Raw genomic sequence first — 20041 nt, 5'->3', positions numbered from 1 at the left:
ATTATGGGTTATATCGTGAACAATGTTTGTAAACTTTTCTCAACTAATGTTTGGCTATGCCCATCTTTTTGGGGTGTAAAGCTTTAATTCATATCACTGTTATAAGATCAACTAGGGTCTATACATGACCAAGGAAAAAAAAAAAAAATAAAATAAAATTCCCAGGTTTCCCGGTTAAAAATTTACTTTTTCCCATGTGAAAACACACTTCTCCCAAGGTGAAAAATACACTTTTTCCATGATATGTGACAGTATACTTTCCCTTGGAGCTGTAAAAATATCAATCCTTTGAATGATAAAGGTTTTATACACCAGTGTGGAACTTCAGAGAACAAAAAAACTCGGCAAGAATAAAAGTTTTGGAAAGCTCTGATGTGTAGCAACATTTACACTGCATATTTTTATATTACGATACACTGCATATTTTTGTATTTGTATTACGATAGTACAGGTTCAAAACATCAGGTTAGTTTTTGAAGCATTGAAATCACAACTGAAACTCACTTTAGTAAGCCAGTCATAGCTCATGTCACGTGACCTTGCCAGCCAATGACAGCAAATATTCAGAGCATAGAACACATGACAGTCAGCCAATAGCAACATCACTGTTAAGTAGAGTGAACACACAAATATGAAAAGTTAACCTTTCACATAAAACATTGGTCTTGAGGATTAACAAGCTACAAGAAAAAATAATATTAGTCTTTCTTGCACGTGTTGCACTTTAAGATACATCACACAAGTGTGCCAGTAAGGTTTTAAATAATGACAATTTCTGGTCTTCTGGCTCAAAATTCTTCTAAGTGCCTAGTCCACAATGTTTTACGTTTTAAATGAGAATCAAATGCTCTGCAATTTAAGAAATTCATTGCATATTCGCAAATGTAACTTAATACATCTTGCATAAAAGGAAACTTACTTTGAAACTAATGCTTTTCAAAGCACCGTTCACAATATTTTCCCACGACCTGTTTGAAATGGCTTAATTTCAGCAGTTGCCAGAGAGGGCCAGAAAACAGGCCTTACTGTGCATAGGCAGCTACAATGATTTAGGAAGCCCATATGTTCAAACACATATAGTATTAAGAGATCTTACATGACATCCTAAGAGAAACAGGATACTCTAAGAGCATCAGAATTTGTTACACCATGCTAAAATGGATAATTTGGCTTAAAAAGCACATTCCTATGTCCAGATTCACAATGAAGTAGGCCTCAACCTGATATTAAGATTTCATTGCAGTTTTCGGGACAAATTTTCTTGAAGTACCAGTACTGTATTATCTCATGTTTGGTTCTTTATCTACATCTACATCGTTACTCTGCAATTCACACTTAAGTGCCTGGCAGACGGTTCATTGAACTATTTTCATACTACTACTCTACCATTCCACTCTCAAATGGCGCGTGGGAAAAAGGAACACCTAAATCTTTCTATTTGAGCTCTGATTTCTCTTATTTTATTATGGTGATCATTTCTCCCTACGTAGGTGGGTGTCAACAAAATATTTTCCCATTCGGAAGAGAAAGTTGGTGACAAATTTCTTAAATAGATCTTGCCGCAAAGAAAACAACCTTTGTTTCACTGACTGGCAACCCAACTCACATATCATATCAGTGATACTCTCACCCATAACACGAAACGAGCTGCCCTTCTTTGCACTTTTTTGATGTCCTCCATCAAATGTACCAGGTAAGGATCCCACACCGCGCAGCAATATTCCAGCAGACGACGGACAAGTGTAATGCAGGTTATCTCTTTAGTGGGTTTGTCGCATCTTCTAAGTGTTCTGCCAACAAAGTGCAGTCATTGTTTCACCTTCCCCACAATATTATCTATGTGGTCTTTCCAATTTAAGTTGCTCATAATTATAATTTCTAGGTATTTAGTCAAATTGACAGCCCTTAGATTTGTGCGATTTACCACATACCCAAAATTTATCAGATTTCTTTTAGTACCCATATGGATGATCTCGCACTTTTCACACCAAACAGAAATTTTCTCTACATCATTTTGTAATTGATCGTCCGATGATTTTACTAGACGGTAAATTACAGCGTCATCTGCAAACAATCTAAGGGGGCTGCTCAGATTATCACCTAGATCATTTATGTAAATCAGGAACAGCAGAGGGCCTATGACACTACCTTGGGGAATGCCAGATATCATTTCTGTTTTTGATGATTTACAGTCTATCACTACGAACTGTGACCTCTCCGAGAGGAAATCACGAATCCAGTCACACAACTGAGACGATACTCCATATGCACGCAATTTGATTAATAGTCGCTTGTGAGAAACGGTACCAAAAGTCTTCTGGAAATCTAGGAATATGGAATCGATCTGAGATCCCTTGTTGACAGCACTCATTACTTCTTGGGAATAATGAGCTAGCTGCATTGCACAAGAACGATATTTTCTGAATGTGTTGGTCATGTATCAACAAGTCATTTTCTTCAAGGTGATTCATAATGTTCAAGTACAGTATACGCTCCAAAATCCTACTGCAAATTGAGGTCAGTGGTATGGGACTGTAATTCAATGGGTTACTCCTATTTCCTTTCTTGAATATTGGTGTGACCTGTGCTACTTTCAAGTCTTTAGGAACAGACCTTTCATCATCAAGTGAGTGGTTGTATATGATTGCATACTGCCATATGTACCAGAAGATGAAAATGTGCACTTGAAATTCAGTGAATGGTTGAAATTAGCCAACAGCACGAAAAGCCACACTTATTTAGCAAACTGACAAAAATAGATTCATTGTTCTGCAAAGCAACTGGCTGCCAAAACCATGGAAATAAAATGGGAGAAGGCACTACCCATACACAACTCAACTGCGCACGCAAGTGAGCCTGTGGGCAACTGCTCAAACATACTTTATGTAAACGGTTGTGATGTCACACTCGCTGGCAGCAGTTTATTGCTATTAAGTATTCCATAGCCTTTGACATATTTTGCTGTTCATCACTTCTTACCAGTCAAAATTACAAAAATTTAACTCAGGTCTAAAATAATGAAAAATTTCCGGGTTTTTCCCGGATGTCCCAGAGTGTATACACCCTGTCAACCTTTGAGATTATTGTGAGAAACCAAACCTACAAATCAAGTGATTTGTCAAGTATAAATTGTTGCCAACATGTGATGTGCTATTTGCCAGTTGTTACTTCATTAGACAAAAATTTGCACCATTATTCTGTTTAAAAAAATTAAGAAGTAATTGCTACAACATTCTTGCAATGTGGTACAATTACATACAAAAGGTACAAGGTAAAGCTCTTAAGAGATTTCCTCTCAACAGCTTTACCAGCGATTGTACCCCCTCAACGAAACTGACACCTGACGAGACTCACAGTGCTGAAATTACACATACATACATCCATTCATTGTCACAATTTATGATCATGAAGACCAACATTATTTTCAGTACGGAAAATCTTATCAAAGCAAGAGTTGAACAGTTTCAACATTTTTTTTCTGATAGCCCTTATGAAACAAGCAATCTACTCAACCTATGTTAATAAACCGAAGAATATATATCAATGGTACAGCTATACATGAGCACAGGGAAAGAGGAGTCAGATAAGAAGATGCTGTATTACCAAAACTATTGCAAGTAATCTTACAGGAAGTTTTGAGATCCTTGAACTGGGAGAACTTAGGAGTAAGGCATAACTAACATACCTTTATTTCCCTGATGGCACTGTGTTGTTTGACACTAGAACACAAAAACTTCAACAACTAATCAGAGAACTTATTAGAGCAAGTTTGAAGCCAGGCCAGAAAATCATACAAAATTGATAACATCTTCCACAGAGAGAGACAGCAGCCATTCGTTCTCTTAGGAATGATGGTGATGTAGTAGTTTTACCAGCTGACAAGGTGAATGCCATGGCTGTAGTAACATGGGATGATTATGCCCTAAAAATGGATTTACAACTCAACAACCTGGGATACAGAAGTCTATCTAGTGACCCCACAAAAAGGATTAAGCACAAGGAGTCCGTTGTCATAAGATTTATGTAAGAAACGTCATCCTGGTGCTGTCGTTCTGTCTGGGTTGTATGGCCTGCCTGGAAGGGGTTCCTCTATGCCGTATTGCTAGTAATTTGAGTGCACCCACTTATACCCTGGTGAAATATTTATCATCTGTTCTCAGTCCATATGTTGGCAAGTGTGAACACCATATCTCCAATTCGGTGGATTTTATTCGGTGACTGAAATCTTTGAGGCTGGGTACTTCAGATTTATCAGTGAGTTTTGACGCGGTATCTCTGTTTATATGAGTCCTTCTGGAAGAGTCCCTTAGTTTGATCAGTGGAAAACTGGATGATGAGTTGGTGAAGATTTGTCATCATGTGCTGACATCCACATATTTTTTATTTAATGGCAATATTTTTTAACAGAACGACGGGGTGGCTACGGGTAGTCCTTTATCACCCATATTTGCCAGTTTATTTATGGAGGACTTCGAGGATATGGTACTGAGGATTTCGGCTTTGCAACCAACGTGCTTCTGGAGATGTGTGGATGATACCTTCTTCATCTGATCCCATGGACGTGATGCTCTTAAAAGATTTTTGGACCACTTCAACTGTCTTCATCCCCACATTAAATTTACCATGAAGGTTGAAAGTGATGGAATGGTTCCATTTTCAGACATTATGGTTTATAAAAAACCAGATGGTACTTTGGATCATAGTGTTCACCAAAAGCCGATGCACACAGATCGGAATCTGCATTCTACCAGTTGTAATCCACCACACCAATGCAGTGGCATCCTTAGGACTGGTACACAGAGCATATTCCATTTCTGACTAGGACAACTTAACCTAAGAACTTGCACATTTGATGGCTGTTTTTAGGGAAAGTGGATACTCAGCTGTGCCAGAGTTCATGCCTACGTGCAGACCACGCAAGACAACATTTTGTCCAATGCCAAACATGCTAAATGGGGGACAGATCCGGAGAACGTGCTGGCCACGGTAGTTTATGTACAACTTCAAGAGCACGTTGGGTGACATGGGACACATGTGGATGTGCACTGTCCTGTTGGAGAAGCCCATCACCTTGCCAGTCCATAAACAGTAGCATGATGGTTTGAATGTACCGTGCACTGTTCAACACTACCCCAATCACAAGAGAGGTACAGCCACTGTAGGATATTGTTCCCCATATCCTGATGCCGAGTGATGGCCCTCTGTGCATCTGTCATATACACACCCGATTTTAGCACTCACCTGCGCAACGCCACACATGCGTACGACCCTCATTGGCACCAAGGCAGAAGCAACTCCATCCCTGAAGACGACATATCTCCATTCGTCCTTCGATAAACACCTATCGCAACACCACTGGAGGCTGGCTGAATGATGGTGGGGTGTGAGTAGAAAATGCTCTGACAGTACGCAGGACTGTAGCCCAGCTTCATGGAGATGGTTGCAAATGGTTCTCGCTGATACCCCTGGAGCAACAGTGTCCGTAAGTTGTTGTGAAGTGACAGTGCAGTCCAATATGGCATTTTGTAGGATGTGATGGTCTTAGCGTGCAGCTGTGCATCGCCTCTGTCCAGACTCAGGTCGATGGGAATGTGCACCTTCTGCTGACCACTGGTGACAACATTGGTGCACTGTGGAGACCTCATGACCCATGTGTTGCACAATTCTGGGATACGTCCGCCCAGCCTTCCACAGGCCCACTATACGCCCTCGTTCACACTCCGTCAATTGCACAAGCAATTCACGTACACACTGTTGTGGCATTCTAACAATGTTGCAGACACAGACAGAGCTCTGTATGCCACAGCAAATTGACTGCTACTGGTTCTGGCAGTGACCAACCACTGCACAATTAGCAACATTCCATTGCTGATAATGCGGTTCCTGGTGTGTCCACAACGCTGCATGTTTGATCATTGCATGCACTGCCCTCTCGTAGTGTCCAGTGCAAATGTACCTCCTTGCATGCTATCGTTTGGCAAAACCTCGTTTCGATAACATGAATAATTTATGAGATGTGATAATTGATATGACCAAAATTTGCGATGGACAAGGATATGAATGGGCGCATCACACGCAACAATCTGTCGGATATACGACTCAGTAATTCCAGAATGAAATAACATGTTCAGCTCTGTGTTTTAAATGTAATTCTGATACCGTATCTACATTTCATTCACTGCAATGTATGAGCTAAAATCAACCATACGCAAGTTTATCTCAGGAAACACTTTAAAATTTTGTGCAATGCTTTACTTAACCATATGAAGCACAGTAAGTATGGCAGATAACGAAAAGAAATTCAGTTCTTAATATAGTGTAAGATGTGCAAAAATCAAATGTTTTCACCTAATAGTTTTCAAAAAGATTAGTTCACACTGGCCGGAACACCGCCTCTCAGCATAGGCACCAGCATTTGGCAAGCAGTACAGACATAAGAAAAAGGCGCCCTCATCACAGATTGCAGAGCAATTTTGTAGCAGCAAAAGATTTAACTTATTTGCCATGTGTTCTAATATAAGGTGTCCCCAACAACAAACATTCAAGCATATCACTGGAGATGTCTTTTCTGTCCAGTCAGTGTACGTGACAATTTGCAGTTATGTGCTATATCTCAAAAACTCTTATCCCAAAGTTTATGGCATTAAGATTAAGGGATAAGTGGTTTCTCATGTGGAAAAATAATCTAGTTATTGCCTAACTGGCATTAATGTGCAATGGTAGAACTACAGTGAATGCACAATACTGTACACATGTCGAAAACAAGTATAAAATGAAAGTTTGAATGTCCCTATGTGGAAAAGAAAATCAATCATCATCAATGGAGAATAACTGAAGTTTGACAAAGACGAAATCTGCTGAGATATTGGAATTCAAGTCAGCTGCCTTCATGCACCCCAGCACCTGAGAAAAGCTACATGAGAATTTAAGTGTTTGGTATGACTAAGGGCAAAGTCACCAAAAAAGGCATGACAGTGAATTAATATAATGACAAAACGTAGAGATGCTGCAAATAATGAAGAAGCATACTTATATGGGTAATCCCGAAAAACGGAAAAACATTCTTTTAAATTAATGGATTCCTCAGAAGATCCATTTGCTTCTACAAGTGTGTTTTTCCATGCAAGAAAGGAAGATATAGGTCTCAATTTTACAACAGACACTACTCTCTAGAAACTTTTCTAAAGTTTTGCACCAGTGTCTTGACAATTTTTTTGATATAAATAATTCTTTCTCAGTACCTACTAGATCACAGGAAGTTATTAGTACCCGTATGTACAGTCACCTGTGTCACGTAGGTAACAGTAAACCCCTATTTTCAGTGCAATTAAGTAGACCAAAGAGTCGTCAATTGTGAACAAGACAATGTGGCTTGTGTAGAATACTGGATCCATCAACACTTTACAGGCCATTTCAAGCTTAATCCACATTTACTCTGAGTCCAAAAACATGTTACTGTTCATACCATTGTTTCTGAACAGGTCTGCAACATGTTTATCGTCTCCTCATCCATCCTAGTGACAAAACATTTGTGTGGTAATTCACACTGACTGCAACAATGTCATAGTGTACTTAATTGTGTACAGCAAAGAAAGACATTGCCATCAGGTTGGATGAAAACATACATGGTATGAATGATATGCTGTGTATGCTAAATGGGGAAGAAGGTCCCGCTTCTAGTAACTTTGATGTTGCCACCCAATTCTGTAATTATAGTTTATTTGATGGAGCCTTTTGTTAAAAAAATTCAGAAAAGCAATTCCTGTGAAGCAGATGTTTGCTGTTATTCTTCAGTTTTTGGCAATGAGAGATTCATTTCAATGCACTGCACATTTATTTCATACACTCATTCTCAGAAAAGAAGCTGTTCCCAGAAGGACAAGGTGGACTGCGTGTAGATGGGTCCACACATATGAAATGATTACACTTTCAACTTTGAGGGCCCAACATGTACTATGCTACGCTGCCACAAAATGTACTTGCTAAAATGGCATTGGACACCCATTATTGTGACTGGAAGGATCCAGATGCCATGGTATGGAATTGTCAAGGTATCTGATTTTCCCCTGTAATACTCCATCCCATGCCACTTGCACCTGATCAAGCAGATTCCGCAGAGTTGAGGGTCCTGATGACATGCTTCACGGAACCTACACATTGTTATCTGGGGAGCAACCATGTGATGTGGCTGGCCGTAGCAGTGTATCCACAGCTGCACAGCATGCTCGTGAGGTAGCAGCGGTATGAGGACAACAGTTGTCCGGCAGAAATAGGGCATAAGTGTATTCACGAAAAGCAGAGCTACCAATTGCAGGACATCATTCATTTACCGTGCAGCTGTCACTGAGCCCATGAGGAATACTAATGGTGAATAAGCACCATAGGATATCACCATCACATCAGTCTGGTGGGACATGTAATGGGGGACTACAAACTACTCTTTGTGGCACTCTCCACTGCGCTTCCAGACATGGACTCTGGTCATCGCCTCCAACACAGAATAGGGACTTGGCACAAAACATGACCTGCTGCAAGTCTGAAAAGCCCCATGTTCATCGTTGCCAACAGCAGGTGAGTCGGGTGCGACACTGTGAGTGTCAGGCATCGTAATGGTCAGTGTGCAGTGTGCCACTTGTCAAGCTACCACCTGCCAACAGTACTAACACTCACAGTATGTTGTATAGAAGGCAGACCATCCCACTGACTTGCCCTTATTGTTGTGGTTGGGTCTGCTCAAATGCAGCAGATAATTCTATGGTGCTCATTCCTTGTAGTTGTTGAGCATCTAGATCCTACATGTCCAGCACAAATGATTTCCTGTATCCAATGCCACCAACAATGGGCACTGGTGGTGGCCGCACAACTTGCGTAGTGTGCAATATGATGATAGGACCACCCAACCTCTCATGGGGCCACAATGTGGCCCCTCTCCAACACTTCCAGCTGGGCACCTGACAAACAAACATTGCACATGTGCAAAGTGCATGCATGTCCAGGTGATGCACCCTACTTCATACTTGCCAGCACAGCTCTTTGGGGCACTTTTATATCAATTAATGGGCTTGAAATCACGGCCTAACCGCGCTCCCTGAGTGAGCAGCCAACTGTGCAAACCAATAATTAGCATAGCTACCCAGTTTGCAGTGTACCGGTCAGGTTCTTCTGGGTACAGCTGTTTATGACAATGAGTATTTCAAAGCAAGCTATATATCTTACAGTTCTTGCAGTTTGTGAACTGTCTGTTAGGAATTATGCGAAAGCATTCCAATTATGTAAATAACATGGAAGTATATGAAGATTACAGAAAAAGAACATGCTTTGTCCACTTTTTTCCCAAACTGAGTTGTCTGTGCTATCAAATTTAGGATTCTGTGTCACCCACAGAGAACATCACTAGATAATGACTGCTAACTACAAATTATAGCTCTTTAGCATTCCAAGGAGAAAGCAACAGATCTGCATGCTGTCCTTTTTGAGCAACAGAGGACTATGGCTACCCCGAAACTATACAACCATCTTCACATGATCAGCTTGGCCACTATGCATCAATTACAGATAATAGTTAGCACCCCCCCCCCCCCCCCCCCCTCCATCCCCACCAGCACTTTGGTGGATGAAGAAAGTGGGCAAGTGAACACCTGAAACATAGCCTGTATCATTTGTTCTCTTCATTCTCATGCACAAGATTTGTCTGATACTTTAATATCACCATAGGTGTGTGTGGAGGGGACAGGTATCACCACAAATCGCAGGAAAGCAGTCTCATATTCAATATGGTGGTGGGTCAGTCACATTCTCGGTCTAAATTATGTACAGATTTCTGACCAGGGTTGCCAAAAGTTTCATGAAGTGAAATTCCACAACATTTCCCTGATTTCCAGACAAATTTTAGCATATTTCCCTGACAAATTTTGAGATTTCAACTGTACGTAAAGACATAAGTTGACAAAAAAAATGTAAGGACGTCTGTATTTCTAAATGTGTGACCAAAAGTCATAAGTGTTAACATCAACATCTTTTGTAATGAACTGTTTTTAGATGGAGAAAGTAAGGTAAATGGTATATATGCTTCATTAAGACCATTTTATTTCAATAAAATGAAACATTTGGTGACAAAAACACACATTTCAGTGGAGTTGCAAGACAGATTTTAAATACCTTCACTGATTTCAGATATAACCTCAGAAAAAGTAGGCCTCGTGAGAGAAGGGTTTAAGGCAGGGAAGAGTTGTGTAAACCAACACTATAGGTTACCACCAATAAAACGTTTGTTCTGCTATGTTCACTATTGTCAGTGATTACCCACTGTGTTTTGTCTTATTTTACAAGTACTGTGTGGCTTTTCTTTCAAGAAATACTTGAGTACATAGCGTACAAACTGCCAGCGACTGCCACAATTTTTTTCTTCTTATGGTCCATACTCTCTAATATATAAACTACTTTTGAAGTGCAAAAATGTACTAGAATAAATAAAATGTCTACACAACGCCGCACTGTACAATTTACTAGCAGTCAGACAGTCGCAATTACTGAAGTCCATTGCCTATGGCCTCTGGACTGCCGAGGAGCACTGCAGTCCTGGGTCCACAGATAAACCACGAAAATCCGCTGCATTATTCCACACAAACAGATCTGGCTTGCAGGCAGATCAGTGAGACTAGATCCGACGGGCAGGGCCTGCACATCAGTAGGAAATGATGGGCTTCAGATCAGCAGGCCCGATCCGTTAGATATACTCAAAGAAATGGCCTGCAGTTTAGGCCCATCATGGAAGTCCACTCATGTGGCCAGCTATTCACGTGTCGCAGACACCATGTCGATGAAATGAGACTGCGATGTTCAATCCACGCACAGATAAGCTGCACGAATACTCTGAGAATCAATATTAATGAGGATAGGCAGCAACCCACTGCAAAGAGGATTGCTGAGCTGCAGACAGGCACAGAGAAAAGGTAATCACACTCACAACTAAATTTTTAGTCATAGCCTTTGTCATAAAACCAGCATGCACACATTCACACAGTCACTCAGACACAAATGTGCACACCACCGTCTCTCACCACTGTATCAACGATCTCTGAGAATCGGATTCAAACAAACCACTCCTCACGCCTCTCTGCCTCTTGTCGGCAGCTGCTAGGCCAGCAGCAAGAAGTGGTGGCAGCACTGACTGCAAGCTGAGGGAAGTGGCAGGAAGGGGAGAATCAGTAGGAACGAGGGCATAGGGAAGCAACGCACGTATTCAGTTGCGCCCAGCCAGCGAAAATGCTTAACATCTCAGTAAACAAACCATTTCGTCCACTGAGACAGAAAACAGACTTTTTAGTCCCCCCCCCCCCCCCCCCAAATTTCCTGGACACATTTGAAATTCCCTGATCCCCGATTTCCAGAACTTGCGGCAACCCTGTCACACTTCACGTCACTGCCAAGGGTTATTGGAGGCCTGTGCCATATTGAGATAGTAACCACCAACCTGCTGTCTAGTCTTACATTCAAGATCTAACCAATGGGTTTGCTTTCAAGACAACAGTGCATGAGCACATTGTGCTAATTTCATTAACACCTTCCTTCAGGAGCCAAGAATCAACCAAATGGAATGTCTTGCAGAACCTGCTGACATTACCCCAATTAAACATGTCTCAGACCAAACTTGCAATGCAGAGTTACAGAAATCATAATCACACACCAGATTAAGACAGAGCTACACTATCAATGAGTGGGGGTAAACTGAAGCGTCCGATTCCACCTGTCTGGTTTGACCCATGATGTATGGGTGCTGTGTGTGACGTCATTGCGGCGTGGAGTTTGAGTTGGTTGTGTTTGATGGCGTCCTCTGTGTGTGTGTGTGTGTGTGTGTGTGTGTGTGTGTGTGTGTGTGTGTGTGTGTGATGGCCGGCCAAAATTTGTTGGTGGTAATTTTTTTTGTCTATTTTCTCTAGTTGTAATGTTTTGTGTATTTATTGTGTACTGAATGCATTTTAATTTATGTATGGATGTTTGAGTTTTTAATTTTAGAGGTGTTGTGGTTTTGTTTTTGTAGTTGTAGGTGTTGGTTCTTTTGTATTAGTAGTTATAGTTGACCTATACAGGTCAAGGAAAATGACCTATTCCTATTTTCGTATTTTTATATGTAGGTATAGGTGTTTTGGTACTGTCAGCTGTGGTCAAAGCATATGGGTGGAATTGGACACTTCCCTATTCCTAACGAGTGGGACAAATGTGTGTAGCAGCGAGCTCTACCACACTGTAGACAGCACGTCTAGGAGTATCCAGGCATATTACAATGAATCGTGTAAAGCAACACTGTCAAATTTTACCCTTGGTAGATTTTGATTTCACAGATATGCAATTTCACATCGACTGCAGCTTTATTGTTGCTTTGTTTACACCCTAAAACAGTTAACTTTTTCATTTTAATAAAACTTTTCGTTTTTTCCCACTCCCTCTGCATATAAGCATTCACATGGCCACAGATATGCTAGTGGTGCAAATTATTTTTGAACAATTTATTTCTCAGTACACCAACAATATGGCACTTCGCACATTTTTTTGCTTATTTGAAGAAAACCACTTTCCAAGCAACCGTACAATACCATTTGTATTCTATTAGAAAGACGAGAAATTTCAGGTGTTTAAATAATTTTACATACACTCCCAACTCTACATTTTTCATTATATGGCCCTAAAAATTCCGCCAATGATAAAATGAAGAATTTTACAATATTCCACACAAAAAACCTGTTTGCTTTTCTGATAGTTTACAAGACGTGGATAAATGTGTCTTGCTTTATTTTTGTGAGGTCTTCCTTGATGATGTAACAGTTCTGTTCATTTGTATTTAAGTGTTCTAGAGTGCTAAAAGCAAAGTCACCAGTGCCCACAACATTTCAAACAACACTACACCATGCTGACAAAGCAATGCCAATAATATAGGAAAATCTTTAATCAAGACATATGTGACCGTGCATATGCGGAGATAAAGGCAATGCGAAATTCTGAGAAACAGCACCAAAGTAGACCACTTGGTAACCAGAACTGTAAGGAAGGAATGGTTTTTAATCAAAGATTGTTTTAACCAGGTGACATGACTTAAGCAACACACAAAACTTACTTCAAATTCATCTTGCTCTCAAAAAGGCATGAACAAGGTGTTAGTCCTTTTCTTAGTACAAAATGATTTAACTAAGCACAATTCCAGCCTCAATGCATTCACACTTCATTGGTATTACGAGAGTTACTATTAGAAACCACAAAGGAGAAAGAAAAATGTCAAACATAAAAAAAAATGGAACATAGTACAAATACCTTTACATTCAAAAACATGCACAAGCAGAATTTAAAACCAACTCACTTCTCTGCGAGTACAGCCGCATCAAGTTCATCTACCATTGCATCTTCATCAACCCAGTTGAATGGTGTTTTGGGTTCCTCGATCTTCATATGGCCATACTCTTTGTCAGGTGGATGAAGTGTTGCTATTATATTCATTTCATCCCATTTTGTCTCTTTTTGTTTCCTATAAAAACAAAACAGTAGCAAGAAAATGCAAACATCTAGGGAAACAATTTAGTTTAAATGTATGTAGTCAACTGGTTCTAATACAATACATTAAGATATTGTGGTACCTAGTCTTTTGAAGCAGATTTAGTTTTCATTAACTTACAAAACTTAATGATTCAAGATTACTTCAATGCCTGCTGAAGAATATACATCCGAATGACACTTACGCGAAGTAAAGAATCAATAGTATTACTTGAAATCTGTCTTTTCACACACTACATTAGCACTGAAGGAAAGTTCTCTGATGGAATCATATTCTCAAAGCATGTCAGATTGGAACAACAATTAGTAATTACTCTTGATGTAGAAATACGAAGTTCTGGAATTCACAATGTACTAAACTAACTTTGAAATAATTACTGAAGCCAAATAGGAGTTTAGTTATGTTTCACAGAGATGTATGTGTGAGTGGACTGCCAGGTATTAATTTTTTTTTTTTACCAAACTGTTCGGTATTTCAGCCCTGTGTTTGCTAGCAATGTACACATTGCTTGGTACTTCTAGAATTCCATTCATATCACTAATTTATTTACTCATTGTAACTGTACCTGCTCATTGCTTCAAAAGTTACAAAATCTGATGCAAAAAATCATTAAAGCTAGCTGCAATTGTTATGTCTTGCATAATGCAGCAAAACACTGCATGAAATTATTAACTTTCAATACTGAAAGTCTTGTGCCAAATGTTTTCCATGAATTTTGCTATCAATGCTGAAACAGTGGAGGTGTTTAAAAAATGCTTTGCTTTTGTTATAGTTAGGTGGGCAACTTTACTGCCAGCCGTGGAAATGCTTCTGCTTGGGTGGAAAGTGATCAAAATACATTTTCACCAAGGGGGGGGCAGTGAGAATGACTGCAATTAGCTGATTTGGTCTTTTGTTAGTAATGAAGAAAGTGGATTACCAAAGCGCTACATTTATTTTGTACACGATTAAATGAAGTCCACAAATGCATCAAAAGTCTGGAATCAGAATAGTACATAAATACTATAGAATTATGTAATATTTTAGTCACATTAGAAGAGGATATTGAATTATGCAGGAGCAATTGTTTCTTTGGAGCTAACACTAACCAAGAAATGTTAAAATCAAATGAAACCGAGGAAAATAAATTCAAGAACCCAGCTCTCATAGCTTACAAAAAAGCTGAAGGTTATCTTAAAAAGTTGTTTGACCAAAAAAACTATTGCCGAAAAGACAAAAATAACAAAAATGCATTGGAAGCTGTAAATAGCAACAATAAATGAAATTTTTATGGCTTCTTAGTGTTTTACTGTAGTCACCCTCAGAACTCTGATTAGCATAGTCTTTCACCTTGCAATGTTTGATCTGTTCGTCAATTTAATCTGGCAACCCTAATGTGAGGAGACACCAGATTTATTATGAAGACTCACTTGTTGGTCAAGTGAACAACAGGCTTCAATTTATTGGTACAACATACAGTAACTGCAACTTTTACAAGAATTCTTTACAAAATATTTGTTGCATCTGTACTGCAATACAACTCTGCAGTAAATCTGAAATTTGGAACAACACGACACCTAATACATATATAGGACAGTTGAACTTCGAAATATTAAAATAATGAGTTTTGTACTTTATATTTCAAAAACACCAAGAAATTTTTTTCAGGACACAAATTATGGATATCATTGCACCCCTATCTATTGCTTCCACAAATAAATTAGAATGACATAACACCTTTCACAGTAGCATCTAAAGTCACCCTCCCCCTCAAGTCAGTGGAAATAAGAACTGGCCTTTACATGCTACAGAGTACACGCATAGATGTAAAACTCACTCTGAATGATTGGACACAATTCATTACCCACTCAACTTTCTCATACAATGCTCTGCTAACACCATTTTCTGAATAGAGAAAAGTAACGGCTGCACATAGTGTACTCAATGGCATGCATGAATAAACTAATCATATTCATAAAATTCAACAATGTTAGCAACAGACTCTCGTCACTAGTGTAGTATTGTTAACTTTAAATCACAACTAATGAAACAACAAAATATGAAAAACAAAACTAATATTTACAGTAATGTTTATTGCCGTGAACGAGGAAATCGTAGACTTCTTGATAATTCCGTTGAAAAATGTGTTAACCAGAATAATATCGTGTCTTGAAGAGTACTGCAGTTATGGAACCGTTGCATACAATGTCTTTTACACACACACACACACACACACACACACACACACACAGACAGACAGAGAGAGAGAGAGAGAGAGAGAGAGAGAGAGAGACGAATTGCCAATAAAACTGCGAAAACAAAACGAGTAAGAAAACAACTACACCGAATACGTGTTAGGACTAACCATTGTTTAATGTAGTACACAATACATGCCACGAGCATTGTTTTTTAAACACAATGTGTAATGAAAACAAACAGTTCACGACTTAAGTCCCAAGGTAACTAAACATTGAAAGTTGTTAATGATACGCAATGCACAATGACCGGCGTCTTTTCATGACATTGCATACTGCGCCCAAAACCTATGCGGAAACCTCTACGTTGCTCCATTATATGCATTGCTTTTATTATGAGTACTGAAAGTTAATTATTTCGTAAGTCAGAGAAATGTATGCAATGTTTTAAATCCTTGATGCTCTAGTGGGTCAGGGGAAAAAAACCAAAGCAAAACTTTTGACCGAATGAAAATCTACGACTTACGACGAAACAGTAAAGTACAAACTATCAACATGTTCTTGTCTACATCACTGCAGGCTTCTTTAGAAGTCAAAGGCAGAATATGACAACATCGAAAAAGTATTAGATTTTCGAAACTCACGTACACACCAACATAAAAATCTATACATTTGGAAGCACCATTGTGTAATATTTCTTTCATAAGATTTCACTACGAAATTCTGCCATAAACTACAGAAGCAAAGTTACCTCTTCGGTGCATCCGGCTTCTCAAAACTTGAAGAGGTTTTCAGAATACCCTTCGATGGTCGTTTTCCCAAATTTTCAGCCATCGTTCACTATACCGATAATTTTGCCTGCGATGCTTTGACATTCAATTCAAAGATAAACAATATACTTTGGCGCATAGCTGCGATTGTCGATAGTGCGGTCTATATAATAACAATCGCAGTTTCCACAGTGGTTGCATTGCATGCTTCTCAGCGGAAATTTTTGTACTGTTTATGAGAATTAAATGAACGAGAATTTCACTAGTTTTCTCTTTGCATCAGTTAATCACTAACAATTTTGTCTAATGTTCTCAATGAGTCTGATCCTCAGTAGCTTAAAAAAATGCGAAAGACAGACTATGGATACTGGGTATTGACGGGTTTATTAATCAGTTCTTTATTTCTTATCAAGCACCACCCGTTGCAAAATTTTTGTTACAAAAAATGTCAATGGAGTTCCTTGGCAAATCGTGAGTGCTGAATTCGAAAACGAAATTAACTTTGGCTGTAGGGTTCAAGTTCCTTCCTGACACGCTACTCCATCTATCGAAATCTTTGAAAATGTTCCAAATTACTCACTCTTCTGTGGCTTAACTCAGATGTTCAGCAGATATAATGGTTAAAAAATAATATAAATATGTTCAAGGAATTACCACACATGGCTCTCAGTTCAGAAATTGACTTCAGGGAAATAAATATAGTTAAATTCTCTCATGTTGACAAATGAGAAGGAGCGATATGTTTTACTTGATAAAAAGCTCCCTATAGCCAAGATCACTTAAATTCTTCTTTGTTTTCGACAGTAGGGTTTGACAAACTTAGCTGTCATCTTCTGGCCTTCAAAAATTTCTGTTACAAAACGTGTTCATTGTGAGTTGGAACCTTATGACAAGTTACCATACTAGTGCATAAAACGTAGCACATTATACAAATATTTGTCAGAAATAAAACATTTACAATGAGAAAGCATCTTGTGCACATGACGATGTCAGCATATGTAGCTCTCACAGACGATATCGAATCTTAAAAGTCAACGTATACAGCAACATGCACATTAGCACATCTGTTTACGTTAGCTTTACATGTTCTGTTTCAAAGACTCGTCAATGATCTGTGAGCGCTACATATACAGACATCCCCATTGCGCGCGAGGTGCTTTTTGATCGCAAATGTTTCATTTCTGACAATCATTTGTACAGTGTGCTACATTTTATCTACTAAAATCACAAACTGGCGTGAGACTTCAACTCACAATGAAAATGTAGTGTAACAAAACTTTTTGAAAACCAGAAGATGACAGCAAAGTGTGTCGAAACTGGTTGTTGAAAATAAAGAAGTATCTATGCGATCTTGGCTACAGAACATTTTTTATCAAGAAATTACGGTGGTTTGACAGCACTGCCGATGAGTCATACTTGAAGACATAGAATCAAGCTGGGTTTCGAATTGCAAGAAAATTGACTTCACTTGAGTGACGCCACTTTTAGTCATGTTACACAAACTGAAGTCGCTTTAACTTTTTGATGCCACTTTTCTGCTTCCATCGCCGATTAGTGCCATGTCAAATATCTTTGTCAAACAAATATGACGAATATTGGATCATATCTTTGATTAAATTTTTGTCAAAGAAATGTGATAGTGTAATACAAGCCTTAGCGACTTTCGACTGCCATCTTGTGGTTGAATTTCGAAGCACCATCGCTATGTTTTGGTTTATGTTTCAATAATTTAACTAATTAAAATGTCTAAGAAGACGTCAGTAGCAACATTTGTACAGTTTATTGTGTTGTATGAGGGATGATCTTGTTTGCAGAAACTCTGAAACCGGTGCTAGAAATGCAGGATTTTGAGTATTGATGGAAACTGTGGATGGAATCTGGGAACACTTTTCCAGTAGTGATTTACTTATTGCAAAAGATAAAATAGGGAATCACAATGCCTATGTCTGTGAACATGACAAAGTAGTACAATCTTATAAGAGTGGTGCATCTGCAGGTCCAGCTGGCACCAGAAGATATTAATTTCTGAAAAATATTTAGCAAATATATAGTAATAAACAAAATATGTTGTATTAAAATACTTGTCACTTCCTTTTATGCATGGTTACAAAATATTTCCCACATTTAATTAAAAATGTAAGTGAGATAGTTTGTGGAAGTTGAATTTAAATAATTATAATACTGTACTTTGTCAATACAAAAGAAATTGATCATTTTATGATGCAAGGTAAGCACACAGCTATAATGACAGTAAAATGATGTAGCATAAGATTTCACTCTGTGTGAGAGCACCAAGGAACTCCAACAACATGATGTTTGTGTTTTTATTCTAAATTATATGTGGCTAATCTACGACAACATGGTGTGTATTTTAAAAGAAATACAATGTCATCTTTCTGTATTCCTGGTTTCAGGTAGATCAAGGTTTTTTTCACTGCAGTTATACATAAAAAAGTGTTTATTTATGTCGTGAAAGTACCAATATATGATACTTCTGTTATCTGATGCAAGCATAAGATTTTTGTGTAAGTAAGTATTATTGAGTAGTTAATGAAAGGTGATTTATAGCTGCACAGTAACTCACTTAATTCTACAAGTGATGAGAAGTAATATAATATTGCCAGTATATTCAGATTCTACTACTGGCAACATAAGTGCACTTAAGCACCTGTTCAACGAATTTTAGAAAGGAAGTAACAAGGTCTCTGGTGGTGGTATAATTTCAGCCACTTTTAATATAGGACCATGAATATACCATCACCACCTAGATTGCAGTGTCTTTTTGTGCACTTTTAGAAAGCTTAGTTCCAATATTCAGCATAGAGTAGCTTTAATATTTCGTCTTGTTTAAGTAATGTCGATTGCAAAAGAGAAAATACTAGCTTCCAAATGAGCTTTAAGGACTCAGCATCCAACTTTTGGGAATGTGGTATATATTGGAGAGCTGCCAGGTAGTTGCCAGATGTCAAATTTGAAGTGACGTAGTTTCACTCGAGCAAGCACTGCATCTGTAATGTGCATATCATGTTTTTTTAATAGAGCTCCATATGCATCTCAACAAGTACTTAAAATTGGATTTTCGCTTATGACTGCTACTTCATTTATAAAAGTGTGTATGCCCTTGTGTTATTCCTGTGCAACAAAACCCACTTCCAGATTCCACTTTTATACTTCCTCTTCTACTTGTTGGATTCTGGGCTTGATTGTAATGCCATAACCTGAACGACAAAACCAATGTCTGTTCAAACAATCTTTCACCATATTGGAAATGGTGTCACAGGAATTTTGACAGAAACATGTAGAAAGATCAGCACATGACATCACTGGTGTATCAGTTGTCATACAACTTGCTGTGGCTTCACTTTAGTTGCATATTGAAACTCTTCTTCACATTGTGTACGTTGACACTTACGACTCAGCATTGAAAGTTCTGGAAAGTGTTGGAAATGACTCTTCATGAAGGTTTGTTGTTTATGCTTTAATTCAGAAGAAAGCTGATTATATCTTTGTAAATAGCGCACATTCTTTCTGTAATGCATATGTGTGGCGAATTA

At 38.6% G+C, this 20041-nt stretch overlaps 1 protein-coding gene across 1 annotated transcript in view; it reads right to left on the bottom strand.

The window, feature by feature from the left end:
• LOC126184863 (protein phosphatase inhibitor 2-like) overlaps positions 1-16597 on the bottom strand; it is a 28323-nt gene extending 11726 nt beyond the window's left edge. The window contains exons 1-2 of the mRNA XM_049927478.1: positions 16469-16597; positions 13352-13516 (exon numbers count right to left, since the gene is read on the bottom strand). Coding sequence (XP_049783435.1) covers positions 13352-13516; positions 16469-16551 — 248 coding nt within the window. The 5' untranslated portion in view covers positions 16552-16597. The remainder of the gene's footprint in view (positions 1-13351; positions 13517-16468) is intronic.
• Positions 16598-20041: the final 3444 nt, after the last annotated feature.

This window comes from Schistocerca cancellata, chromosome 4 (assembly GCF_023864275.1).
Source record: "Schistocerca cancellata isolate TAMUIC-IGC-003103 chromosome 4, iqSchCanc2.1, whole genome shotgun sequence".
In the NCBI taxonomy this organism is placed as follows: Eukaryota; Metazoa; Arthropoda; class Insecta; order Orthoptera; family Acrididae; genus Schistocerca; species Schistocerca cancellata.
Note: the sequence above shows the minus strand (reverse complement) of the source record. Positions and strands in the feature narration are given on the sequence as shown.